The sequence below is a fragment of the Myodes glareolus genome, chromosome 9 (assembly GCF_982192425.1).
Source record: "Myodes glareolus chromosome 9, mMyoGla1.1, whole genome shotgun sequence".
Lineage (NCBI taxonomy): Eukaryota > Metazoa > Chordata > Mammalia > Rodentia > Cricetidae > Myodes > Myodes glareolus.
Window position 1 is genome coordinate 20,006,009 of NC_142034.1, and position 14,013 is coordinate 20,020,021.

General features: G+C 49.5%; 1 protein-coding gene across 1 annotated transcript; it reads right to left on the reverse strand.

The window, feature by feature from the left end:
* Nucleotides 1-1,040: 1,040 nt before the first annotated feature.
* Nucleotides 1,041-4,690, reverse strand: Fzd2 (frizzled class receptor 2). The gene has a single exon (XM_048445655.3). The coding sequence runs from the start codon at nt 4,331-4,333 to the stop codon at nt 2,621-2,623; it is 1,713 nt and encodes a 570-aa protein (XP_048301612.3). The 5' UTR covers nt 4,334-4,690; the 3' UTR covers nt 1,041-2,620.
* Between the last annotated feature and the right edge of the window lie 9,323 nt (nt 4,691-14,013).

Here is a 14,013-nt window from a genome sequence, read left to right on the forward strand (position 1 = left end):
CCTTCCTTTCAGACATTTCATTAAAGTGGGAGTGAGAAGTAGGGAGCCCCCACCCCCCACCCCGCTTTCTCTCAGGCACTCCAGCTCCTCGGTCACCTCTTAAAGGAGGGGGCTGCATCTTTAAGATCTGTGGTGCTTTAAGAAGCTAATTTATCTTTCCTCCCCGGCCCTGTCAGGAAGCCACTTTGTCTGTTGTGGCAGACCTTGTATCCCTGTGTTGGCAGGAGACCTTGAGGTAGGGGGAGCGAGCTGGGAAGAAAAGGCAGTTGTCACCCCTTCACCTCTCTTTGAGCCATTCTTGTGAGGGCAGAGAAACGGATGTCACAGAAGCACACAGAGCCAAGACCCTGGTACTCTTAAGGGTAGGGGAGGCTCTCCCCAAATCTTCAGCAGAAAGGGGCATCCCTCTTCCTGTAGGGCTTCATCCCAGGCACTGGTAAGCCCCACTTGACTCCTGGGGTCTCACCTTTATTTCCAGGAGAGGCACTCAGAATTGCGTGGAATTGGCCTCTTTTCTATAGCTTTTGCGGGCTTCTTTCGGACTTGAAAGTAATGGAGCTGTGGGGCGGTGTCACTGCCCCCCCCCCACCTCGAGAGTTAAGACAAATTTATATTGAAGACTTAGTGAATTTAGCACAAATAATTTGGAGAAAGACTATATATTTGGGGAAGGGGGTCTTTGCCGAAATGCCGGGCTTCAATACAATTGCAAACAAAGCCCCACATATGACTTCAATTACCACCAAACATTTCCACTTCCCTTCCCCCAACATAAACTAACATACACAAACACTTGGAAGTCGGGGGTGGGGGGGTCCAACTTACTTTCTCCCTTGTCCCCAAGTCTGCCAACAAAAGATGATAAGAAATCAATTTTCCCATAACTATTTAGTCAAACAATTGAGGCCTTAGGCAAAGAGCCCACTCTACCCAGCCCCCAACCAAATAGGTGAAGGAGCGAGGGAAGGAGGGGCTGTGGTGTGGTTTGGTTGGGGGGGGGAGTTACAACCCTGTTAAATACAATTAAAGGGCTAGATCTCTGAAGATAATTAAATGCACTTTATTATGGTGATTATTAGGCTTTAATTTGCACTATTATCAAGAAACAGGAGAGACGGCAGAAGCACAGTCCTGGAAAACTTAGTCTCCAACTCCTCAGCCTTTGAGTCCTAAGACTCCAAACAGTAGACAGAGCCAATGTGTGTGTTCGAAACTGGAATTCTCATACCGGGAAAGATACTTTATACATCATCCTTCAGGCAGCGCACTTAAGAAAAATCTTTACTTTTATTTGTGTGCAGGGGGAAGAAACATGTTAGGAACACTCTATCAATCTTATGATATAGAATGTCATGTAAACACTCCACCCCACCCCCACAGCCACAAAGAGCCTGCCCAGAGAGGCCTTCTAAAGCAAACTTAACCCAGTAGTTTTAGTTCTTTTCCTGGACAACTTCTTATTTTTTTTTTTTTAAGGCCACTCTTTTGTCAAAAGAAAACTAAAATTCCCACCATCTCATCCATTCCCCTCCCTCCAACCCAACCACTTTTACTGCTTTTGGAAGAAAAAAAAAAAAACTCAAACAAAAACCCACACATAACACACAACCCAACCCTAAAAACTGCTAACCTGGATACCACTGCGAGGAGCAGACTACCGGGAGAGAAGGAAGGGAAGAGCAAAAGAGCCCGGGGTTTGCTAGTGGTATCCCTAAAATTCAGGGAAAGAGGGTGGCTCTTAAAATGGTGTGTGTACTGGGCGGGGTGGGGGTGTCAAAACACACTTCACAAAACGTTTTGTTGCCCATTCTCTGCGCGTGGGCCGGAGCCGAAACCACAGAAGGATCTCGGTGCCCGCGGGAGAGTGGGTTAGGGGGGTGGAGGCCATTCCTCCCCACATCTCCGCCCTCCCCCTAAAAGCGGTGTGTTTTTCCACGTCTGCATCTGGATTGGGAGGGTTCCAGATTTCGAGTGAGGGAAGACAGAACAAATGAGAAGGGTGAAAGGGGGGTGAAGGGGGGTAGAGGACGGGAAATAAAATAGAACAAAACGAATCCAAGTCTTGTTAAAAAATATCCCACAGCTTCCACAGGCCCCGCGTCGGCGAGGAGGCTCGCAAATTCGGCTTTTATAGAAGTTGAGTGGAACTAACTCCCAACTCCTAGAAGCCAACAAAAACAGCGCGCATGCTAGGTGCCTCTCCCAGCAGGCCCAGCCCTGCCAAGTCACCAAAAAATTCGAACCAGAGCACAGGGCGGCTTTTAAAAGGGCACTTAGAAAAGGCGAGCCCTCCTCCCCCACCCCCACCCCATTCTTCAGCCTAGGCGCCCTCGCTCCTGTTTTTCCCCCCTTTTTTTCTTTTAAATAGAAAATATATAATTAAATTTACAAACACTATTTACAGTTTTAATCACAAACCTGGTAGGGGTGTTGGACAGAGTTCTTTTTAAAAAGCGACCTAAAATAAAATGTGGTTTTGTTTTTTGTTTTTTGTTTTTTTACTGTTCTTTATTTTTTAAAAAAATAAAATAGGAGTCCATAGGCGCACCCCCTCCCGAGTGGAGGAGGGCACCGTGCGGTCCGGCCCTGGGGGAGGGGGTGCCCACCAGGCGAGGCTGCTTCACACGGTGGTCTCGCCATGCCGGCTGTTGGTGAGACGCGTGTAAAACTTCCTCCAGGAGTGCAGCGTCTTGCCGGACCAGATCCAGAAGCCCGACGTGATGCCCACGATGAGCGTCATGAGGTATTTGATCATGTAGACTGTGAAGTCGGGCGACATGCGCGGCGTGTAGTGGGCCGGGCACGGGATTGCCAGGCTCTTGCAGTGCTGGCTGACCCACGAGCGCTCCCAGTGCTCGCGGAAGGCCTGCTCGTAGAAGTAGCAGGCGATGACGATGGTGGCCGGGACCGTGTAGAGCACCGAGAAGACGCCGATGCGCACCATGAGCCTCTCCAGCTTCTCCGTCTTGGTGCCATCGTGCTTCATGATGGTGCGGATGCGGAAGAGTGACACGAAGCCGGCCAGCAAGAAGGATGTGCCGATGAACAGGTACACGAAGAGCGGCGCCAGCACGAAGCCCCGCAGCGGGTCCAGGCTGTTGAGGCCCACGAAGCACACGCCGCTCAGCAGGTCGCCGTCGATCTGGCCCATGGCCAGGATGGTGATGGTTTTGACGGCTGGCACGGCCCAGGCGGCCAGGTGGAAGTACTGCGAATTGGCTTCGATGGCTTCGTGGCCCCACTTCATACCGGCTGCCAGGAACCAGGTGAGGGACAGAATCACCCACCAGATGGAGCTGGCCATGCTGAAGAAGTACAGCATCATGAAGAGTATAGTGCAGCCCTCTTTCTTAGTGCCCTGCACCACCGTGCGGTAACCGTCCTCAGAGAAGCGCTCATTGCACACCACGCGCTCCTGGAGCACGAAGCCCGCGATGTAGGCCACCGACACCATAGTGTAGCAGCCTGACAGAAAGATGATGGGCCGCTCTGGGTAGCGAAAGCGCTGCATGTCCACTAAGTAGGTGGTGACCGTGAAGAACGTGGAAGTGCAGCACAACACCGACCAAGTGAGGATCCAGAGACGGGCAAACCGCGTCTCCTCCTGCGAGAAGAACATGGAGCCGTCGGGCCGTGCGGGCTCGCAGGGCGCTGCACAATCGCGTTCACCCAGAAACTTATAGCTGAGATAGGACGGCACTTTGAGAACGCGGGGACAGTGGAAAGGGTGCTCCAGAGTGGCGTAGCGCGGGGGCGCGCCACCACCGCCAGGGCCGCCTGGGGTGCCACCCGCGCCGGGCTGCAGCCCGGAGGGCGGCGCGGTGGTGAGTAGCGCAGGAGCTCCGTCCTCGGAGTGGTTCTGGCCCACGCAGATCTGCTCGGCGCCGTGACGCGGGAAATGCTCGCAGCGGAGGCGCTCGGGCCACTGGAAGCCGAACTTGTTCATGAGAGCCTCGCAGCCTTGGCGCGCGCGCTCGCAGATGGAGCGACACGGGGGGATGGCCTGCTCCAGCACGGTGCACACCGGCGCGTACATGGAGCACAGAAAGAAACGCAGCTCGGGCGAGCACTGCACCTTCACCAGCGGGTAGAACTGGTGCACCTCCAGGCCCGCGTCCTCCTGGTTCGTGTGGCCAAGAAGGTTGGGCATGATGGTCTGGTTGTAGGCGATGTCCGTGCACAGCGGGATGGAGATGGGCTGGCAGAAGCCGTGGTCCGGGATGGAGATGCCCTTCTCCCCGTGAAACTGGGCCGGCCCGGCGGCCGGCAGCAGCAACAGTGGCAGCAGCAAGCGGGGCAGGGCGCTGCGGGGCAGGGCGCTGCGGGCCCGCATGCTGGCCGCCGCCCCCCACTCGGCTCCTGGGCGCCCCCCAGCCCCCGCCCCCAACTCCGAGACCGCGCGCCTTCCCCGCTGTCTCCTAGCTGCCCGGCCGCCTCCCGAGCCTCTCAGCAAACTTTGCTCGCGGCCGCAGAGTTGGGGAGGCCGGGCGGGGGAGGGGGCGGCGCACCCGCCTGCTGGCTCGCCGCGGTCGGACTGAGTGGTCGAAGTCGCCGCGCACCGCTGCCCTCACTCCTCTTCCTCCTTCTCTAGCCTCTGGGCTTCCCCTCTCCCTACCCTCCTCTACCCAGCGACTTCTTTGTGCCTCCTTCAGCCCTCACCTCGGCCTCTCCGAACCCAATTAGTCGGTTTCAAGGGGGCCCCCGCTGGCGGCCCCGCCTTCTCCTCACCCCCCCTTCAAAGGGATCCTTGAAACCGCCCCGTCGAGCTTTGCACCGGCCCAAAATGTGCTCTCGGCCAATCAGATTTAAACTCGAGGACCAGCCCCGAGGGCTGGATTGGTCGACCGCAACATAATGAGATCAGAAACCAGATGCCAAGAAAACTCTACCCCCCTCCTTTTGCTTTTTTAAAGAGACAAGCTATTATTATATTAGGGGCTGTTTGCTCAATCCGCGATTTCTTCGGAGTCGCCGAGACGAGGTCCGGAGACACGTTTTCCCATGGTGGCGTCCGATCCAGGCAACTCTAGTCTGATCTGTAGTCCTGGAGCCCAGGCACTCTGAAGTACACGAGCTCTTTGCTCACGTCCCCGCTCCTCAACCTCCCCCACTTTTTCAGTACCATTTATAAAATCAAGTGAAAAAAAATCTCAGGTTAAAAAAATGTATAAATGTAAAAGTATGTGTTAAAAGCGCGTAAGCGAACAGTTTGCGAAGACTTCTGTTCAAACCCTTCTCATACAGTGGAGGTAAAAGTGTCACTTCACCCTAAAAAAGGACCCCGAGAAGTTTCCTCGCCCCTCCCCCTTCACACACCCTTAAGTAACCCTCTGAAAAATTGAGAGCCTGTCTCTTTAAGGGGCTCTTAAAGGGGCCGGGACTCCGGGGTGTAATTGCCCCATAGCGAGCACAAAGGAGCCCATTATGGTTCTTTGTGTTCGGTGGCACCTCAAAGTGAGAAAATTCAGGAACTCAGAGGCCAGGCTTCAGGTCTGGGGCAGGGGTGGGGGGTGAGGTGAAGGAGAAAGGCCCAGAGTTGAGGTTTCAATCCACCCCCCTTCCGAGGAAAATCTTAATTATGCAAAGTAAAGTTTAGTTGCCATAAGGAGGAGGTCTTAATGGAAAGTTAATGGCGGGGGGTGATGGGCAGTTTCGAGAGAAGGAACCTCTTTAGGTCTGACGAATGTTTTGGGGAATTTGCCTTCTCCCTCCCCATCCCTGCTCCGCCTCCTGAAAGCTTCCAGATTTGATCTCCTGGGAGAAAAGGGAGTTTTACCCAAACTTTAAGTGATTCCACACCCGAAAGATGGTGTGTGTGGCGAGGGAGGAGGCTGGGGGAGTTGTGGTAGAGAATTTCTCCTGTCCAGCTCTCACCTGGCCGAGGGGTGGGGTGGCCAGTAGACCAACACTCCCCACACCCTCACCCCACCCCCGCCAAACACACCAGGCTTGTAAATTTGAGGTCTGGAGAGGGAAGGGAATTGCATGGGAATCTGTGTCTGGTACTGGATGATGGATCAATTATTTCTGTTGTCTCTCTGGAGAGAGAGAGGAGGAGACTTAGAAAGAAGATTGTCTAGAAAGCCGCTTTTGCTTCTCAGTACGGGCCGAATCCTTCCAGCTCGGCAAGCTGCTTCCAGCTCAGATCTGGGATTGGGCTGCGTACAGAAACCGCAAAACAGCAATTTAAGGAGAAAAGAGTATATGATAAACCTGAGCTTCCCAGGGTTGAAAAGAGGTGCTCCCCCGCGCCCTCACCCCGACTAGGGGAATGAATGTAAATTTTCAGCAGCTCACCCCTATAATCCCAGAAGTAGAAGCTGAGGCAGGAGATTTGCCAGGAGTTCCAGGCCAGTCTCAGGGACAGTATGAGAATGAAAGAAGAGAAACAAACAAAAATATTTAAGTTTTTTACAATCTGAAAATGCTCCTTATTGGAATTTTATTTTTTTTTAAGACAAGGCCTCACGGTATAATACTGGTTGACCTAAAACTCTCTAGGTAGACCAGGCTAGCTTCAAACTCACAGAGCTCTGTGTTCTAAATGTGCTGAGATTAAAGGCATCTATTAACGCCCTCAGCATCTTTATTGCAGTCCCAAATATGTTCTCTTTTTCCTCTTTTAAAGAAGAAACTGTTGTGGGGCTGGAGAGACGGCTCAGTGGTTAAGAACACAGGCTCCTGTTTCAGAGGACCTGCGTTGCGGTCCCAGAACCCACAGCCTCTATAACTCCAATCAGACGCCCTCTTCTGGCCTCCCTTGGTACTACATGAACGTGATATACATATATACTGGCAAAATACCTGTATACATAAAGTAAACAAATTAATAAATCATTTTTTTTTTGTTTTTCGAGACAGAGTTTCTTTGTACCTTTGGAGCTTGTCCTGGAACTAGCCCTTGTAGACCAGGCTGGCCTCGAACTCACAGAGATCTGCCTGTCTCTACCTCCCGAGTGCTGGGATTAAAAGCATGAGCCACCACTGCCCGGCAATAAAACAATTTTAAAAAGACAGGCTCCTATACCCCATTCGGGAAGTTCACGGTCCAATATAAATTTAGAGAAAATCTCCAGTGTAAGTGCTGCATCTTCCATTTCCAGCTTAGCCTGAGTGACAATTTTCCCTCGAACCACTCCAAGACAGAGGGATAGAGTTGGGAAGTGGAAATAAAGGACTTTTTTCGCGCAGTCAATTCTTCGTTCCTTTGACACACCAGTCCTCTACCTTCTCCCCTCCCCGTGTCTCCCAACACCCACCCTATCTCCCTCCCACCCTCCTTCCCTCTCTGCTGAGGCTCAAGCCCAGGACCCTAAGAATACAAAAATGGGAGCCCTGTCACAGAGCCCTGTACTGTGTTGTGTCCGTCCGTCCGTCGTCGTCGTCCCTCTCCTCCCCCGCCCCCCACCCCGGACTTCCACACACGGAGATTTCTTACTTTAAGCAGGGGCTGAGAGGAAAAGGCTATGTCCTTGTTGTTACCCAGCCTGGTCTCAGTCATTTCTCAGTGTGAACCATGGACCGACTAACTCCAGGATGTGCCAATGTTCTGTAGAGGCTGAGACAACTCTGTGAGTAAAGGCCCTTCCTGCCAAGCCTGATGATTGGAGATCAGTACTAGGACCCACACAGAGGAAAAAGAGAACTGAACGCCACAAGCTGTGCTCGGACCTCCACATGCATACGCCTACATAAAAGATAATTAGAGGGGGCTGGAGAGATGGCTCAGAGGTTAAGAGCATTGCCTGCTCTTCCAAAGGTCCTGAGTTCAATTCCCAGCAACCACATGGTGGCTCACAACCATCTGTAATGGGGTCTGGTGCCCTCTTCTGGCCTGCAGGCACACACACAGACAGAATATTGTATACATAATATATAAATAAATAAATATTTAAAAAAAATAAAAATAAAAAAGATAATTAGATATGATTTTTAACAGTTAAAAATGGGTCGATTGGTGGTAACTCACGCTCTTAATATCAGCACTTAGAAGGCAGAGGCAGGTTGATCTCTGAGTTTGAGGCCATCCTGGTCTACAGAATGAATTCCAGAACAGCCAGGGCTACACAAAAAAACTCTGAAATAAAATAAATAAATAATAGCCGGGCAGTGGTGGTGCATGCTTTTAATCCCAGCACTTGAGAGACAGAGGTAGGAGGATCTCTGTGAGTTTAAGGCCAACCTGGTCTATAAGAGCTAGTTCCAGGACAGGCTCCAAAGCTATAGAGAAACCCGATCTCAAAAAAACCAAAAATAAAATAATAATAATAATAATAATAAATAAAAATATAAAAAAATTAAGGTGCTGGAGAGATGGCTCAATAGTTAAGAGCACTTACTCTTGTTGAGGACCCATCTCAATTCCCAGCGCCCACATTCTGCCTCACAACCATCTCTAAACCCAATTCCAGGGGTTCTGAGACCTTCTTCTAACCTTAGCAGCCACCAGGCATGCAAAGGGCACACAGACATACATGTAGGCAAGACACACATACACATAAAATTGAAAAGTCTAAAAAGAGAGCCAGGCATGGCGGCTTGTGTTTTTAATCCCAGCACTCGAGAGGTGGAGGCAGAGGATCTCTATGACTTTGAGGCCAGCAAGAGAAGATAGTGAGATCCTGTCTCAAAAAACAAAAAATAGGGCTGGAGAGATGGCTCAGAGGTTAAGAGCACTGACTGCTCTTCCGGAGGTCCTGAGTTCAATTCCCAGCAACCACATAGTGACTCACAACCATCTATAATGAGACCTGTTGCTCTCTTCTGGCCTGCAGCCATACATGGAGGCTGAACACTGTGTACATAATAAATAAATCTTTAAAAAAAAAACAAAAAATAAAATTAAGTTGGCTCAGATATACATACATACATCTACTTTATTATTTATTTATTTATTTGGTGTTGCTAGGGACTGAATTTATGGTCTTGCATATTCTAGGTAAGTGTTCTACCACTAAGATACATTCCTAGTCCTGTCTTTTTTAAAATAATTTATTTATTTTTATTTTACATGCATTTGTGTTTTGCCTAAATGTGTGTCTGTGTGAGGGTGTCAGATCCCCTGGACTCAGAGATACAGACAGTTGTGAGCTGCCACATGGGTGCTGGGGATTGAACCAGGGTCCTTTGGAAGAGTAGCCAGTGCTCTTAACCTCTGAGCCATCTCTCCAGCTCCCCTAGCCCTGTTTTTCATTTATATCTGTGCATGTGTACAGTTATTATTAATTTTTTTGTTTGTTTCATTTTGATCAGGTCTGCCTCTGCCTCCTGAGTGTCACCACACCAAGCTATTTTGTTATATAAAGATTTATTTATTTATTTACACTTTTTATGTATGAGTTCTGTTTTTTTGTTTTGTTTTGTTTTTGGTTGGGTTTTTTTTTTCTTTTTTTTTTTTTTTTTTTGGTTTTTTGAGACAGGGTTTCTCAGTGTAGCTTTGGAGCCTGTCCTGGCACTGGCTCTTGTAGACCAGGCTGGCCTCAAACTCACAGAGATCCGCCTGCCTCTGCCTCCCTAGTGCTGAGATTAAAGGCGTGAGCCACCACCGCTCAGCCTGTGTGAGCATTTTTTCTGTGATTGTTTTTCCCATGTGTATAAGTGTAATTCATGCAAAGGGCCAGAAGAGGACACTGGATCCTCTCCTACGAATTGTCGGCTATGGTGGGGTGCTGGGAACTGAACTCTGGTCCTCTTACAAGAGCAGCAACTATTCTTAATGGCTGAGGCATTTCTCCAGCTCTTTTGACTCTGTTTGAGACAGGATCTCATTAACTAGGGTAGGGTGCCTTGGAACTCATTCTACGGCCAAGGATCCCATAAACCTGTGATCTTGCTTCAGCCTCCTGAGTAGCATGGATTTCAGACCTGGGCCGCCTGTGCTTTTTCTTTTGTTTTGAGACACATGCAGCTCACCGTGGCCTCAAACCCACTTGCTATGTAGTAGAGTGTGAGACTGAACTCCTGATCCTCCCGCTTCGGCCTCCCATACCCTGGTATCACAGGTGTGCGCCCACACCTGGCTCTGAATGCCATATTGTCTCTTCCACTACCCAGTGTGTGATGCCTTTAAAATATCGGGTGCATTTACTCACTTAACAAACCTGTAGATTAAGCACTAGACCCAGCCACGTTGCTGTGCAGCTCAGACTCCAGTAGGCGAGGTTCACCTTCATCACACAGTCCCCAGCATGGATAGATAAAGTCCAGGAGGCTCAGCTCTATGGAGAGAAGGTTCCTGGGGCTGGGAAGGCATCATGGGGTGGGGGGAGGTCTCTAACGGAGTCAAGCGGAGTGGGAGAAGTATGGCCGGAATGAGTGAGTGAGGATGAGGCAAGAAAGGCCAGAAGGATGAGCTCTGTAGGACCCTGGATGCAGAAATGTGCATTCACCATTTAAATTGAGATAGGCAGGTGGTCCAGAAAGTGATCAGAATGTAGGGCAGCATTCTGGGGTGGAATAGGTGCATTGGAGGATGGGCAGGGTGCCCAGGTACTTGGTCCTGTTAGAGCTTCATGTGCATCTGGGGGCGTGGTGGGGACGAGTTGGGGAGAGTAGGAGGGAAAGGCTCTGAGTGAGTACCTTGCACACAATCCGTGGGTGGGAGCGGGGGACAGGACACATTGCAGACTCTAAAAAAGGAGTAAAGCTACACTTTAAGCTATGGGTCATATATTTGGGTAGCTTTGAGGAGCACACCTGGGATCCAGAGACATAAATCCAGGGTGGATCTCAAGGAACCAGGTAAGGCACAGGAAGACAAATCCAGCATGGCTCTGTCACACATAAAAAGTTAAAAAGTGGCCTAGTGGTGATGGCACACACCTTTAATCCCAGTACTTGGGAGGCAGAGGCAGGCAGATCTCTGTGTAGCCTGGTCTACAAGAGCGAGTTCCAGGACAGCCAAGGTTGTTACACAGAGAAACCCTGTCTCGAAAAACAATAACAACAAAAAAGTACCTCCAAGGCTAAAGAACATTCATCTACCATATGAGAGACACTGGATTCCATTCCTAGCACTCTCTAGGGGAATAAGTTTATTTTCCTAGAAATAGAAGGCATGAACCAAGTCTAAAGGTTTTTAACACAAAGAAATGACCAATGTTTAAAGACATGGAAATACCTATTACCCTTTGATTATTACAGATTATATCCATGTACCAAATGATCACACTGTATCCAATAGATACAGCTGTACCAACCTTTTATTTGAAAGTCTTTAGGCAAGAGATAGTAAGGGGTAAGGGAGGGAACTCAGATGAGGGGTGTGTAAATGTGGAGAGAGACAGAAAGAAAGGGGACCCACCCCCAGGCTTCTGACTAGATCCTCCCCAGCTACTGTTGGCGAGGGTCAGAACATCAAGGAACATGCAGATGCTCATCATGGGCCATCCGAGGGCTCTAGAGGCAGATGAATTCTGAAGCTCAGGGCCCAGTGGGGCCCTAGCCTTGAGTGGGGAGCTGTGAGCGAGACCAAGAGCATCCAGAGAACACCAAATGGGAGAGCGAAAAGCTGTTAAGAGCCAAGAAGGGAGACTGAGGAAGAATGAGGCCAGACCGGATTCTAAGCAAGAGAATGCCACAGTGCTTGTTTTTCCTGATCCCAGTTCAGAAGTTTTATTTACCTTGCTTCCGTTGTGAGATGGCGTGTAGCCCTCCCTAGACCTAGTGCTAAGCTAAAAGCTTGGTTAATATGTGTTGCTACTTCTTAAATTACATTTCTTTATTTGTTTTGTAGGTGCAAGGGCCGCTCTGCGCATGCAGAAATCAGAGGACAACTTCTAGGGATCCTATCTTCTCCTTTCACCATGTGACTTCCCAAGATCCAACTCAAGTCATTTAAGCTTGGTGGCAAGTGCCTTCAACTGCTGAGCCGGGAGCTGTTTCTGTTGTTTTTAATCAACAAATTATGGGGCGCCTGCCTTATATAAAATAAGCTATCTGCCTTATATTTCCAAGTCAGAGCTGGGATGCTGCATATACCTGTGACACTAGCACTTGGAGGAAGGAGCATCGGGAGTTCAAGAGCAGCCTCAACTACACAGCAAGTTGAAGGCTAGCCTGGGTCACATGTGACCTTGTTTCAAAAATTAAAAAATAAAAAGTCCAAGTGTGGTGGCATATGCTTTTAATCCCAATACATGGGAGGCAGAGGGTGGGATATCTCTGAGACTGGAGACAAGCCTCATCTACAAAGCAAGTCCAGGTCTAATAATAAATAAAGTTTTTAAAAAGAGAAAGAATTCTAGTTGATGTGAGGGGGGCTGTGAGAATACTGTGTTTAAAGCCTCCCAGACACGCTTAAAGGCTTGTGTGTCACACACACTAAGCAAATGACAGCCTGCTCGTGATATCCTGCACACCACAGGCATGCTCAAAAGAGAACCAACGCCCAGCTAAAGAAATCTGAGGGGCGCTGCATAAGGCTCCCTCTTCCCCTCAAGTTCTCCATGAGGCCTCCTGCCTTAGGACAGCTGTCAAAGTACTTACCTTGCCCACCCCTTCTCCCCCCCACCCCTGCTCCTTCTTCTCAGAGAAGCCGGCTTCTCCCCCTCTCTCTGCCCTGACCTGGCAGAGGGTGAGCCCCACCTTGTCTCTTGCATAATGAATAAGTGTTCTTCCTTCCCAAGGCATTATTGTTCTTCCGCCCTGAAGAGGGAGGGATTGTTGGCATCTGTCTGGGGAATATGACAAGAGTACAAAAAAGAAAATATAATTTCAGATACTTTCCAATCCTTGAAGATTTTATTCTTTAATCAAAAATACTCTGTTCTTGGGCTGGATGTGGGAGAGCATTGCTTTAATCCCAGCATTTGGGAGGCAGAGGCAAGCGGGGCTCTGTAAATTCAAGGCCAGCCTGGTCTACACACTGTGTTCTAGTCTAGCCAGTCTAGTCTACACAGTGAGACTCTGTCTCAACAACAACAACAAAACACACACATACATACACACACACACACACACACACACACACACACACACACACACACACACAAGTCTTCTTGGGCCTAGAGAGATAGCTCAGTGGTTAAGAGCACTGGCTGCTTTTCCAGAGGACCCAGGTTCAATTCCCAGAACCCGCAGAGCAGCTCACAGCTGTCTGTAACTCCAGTTCCAGGGGATCTACCACCCTCACACAGACAAACATGCAGGTCAAACACCAAAGCACATAAAATGAACAAATAAGGACTGCCAGCTCGGCTGGAAGTGTTGGTCTAGCACGCACAGACCTGTGAGTGGTGATCATGCCTGTAACCCCACAGTTAGAAAGCCAATGGAAAAGGATCAATGAGACGGAGGCTATCTGGGTCTACCTAAGACCCAGGGGCTGGAGAGAGGATCTGTGGTTGAACTTTTCCAGAGGTCCCAGGATTTACTTCTCTGACATCGCCACAGACAGGCAGAATACCCATGCAGATAAATAAAATTAATTAAAAGACCCTGTCCCCCCCCCAAAAAATGGGGGGATGATAAAGACAGAAACCTGCTATAGATTAACCAAAGACCTAGGATTCTGGGACCTCTGCTTCCCGGCCTCCCGAGTCCTCCGAGCCTGTCACCTCAGAAATGCCAAAATCCGGGGCTGTTCAGTTAGCTCCTTCATCTTTCCAGCACCTACACCAATGTTTCTGCAAGGCAAAATGGGCTTTAAAAGGATTAAACAGATATTACAGAGAATCTATTAATTAAGGGCTTTAATTAGTCCAGGCCTTAGGTTGAGCAGAAACAAGCGTGGGTGGCTCAGGGCAGACGAGGCAAAGTGAGGCACCGAAATCCAGTCTGAGTTTGAAGAGTGAAGTCCTTGAACTGACTCTACTTTTTACGTGGAAGAAATTAGGGTTCGTAGGAATGAATGGATCAAGTATTTTGTCTCCTAGAACCTTCTAGAACCCAACACCAAGAAGGCAAGAAAGGGAAAGCCTGAATTATAGGTTGTAGGTGTGGAGGGGCTGTAAGAGAAATGTGTGGGTACCCGTTATAAGGTTGGCTTTTCTCTCGGGGCTCCCCTCAGTTCCG

What these genes read in the sequence shown, in the direction of transcription:
- Fzd2 (XM_048445655.3), bottom strand. Translation starts at nt 4,333, where the DNA reads ATGCGGGCCCGCAGCGCCCTGCCCCGCAGCGCCCTGCCCCGCTTGCTG.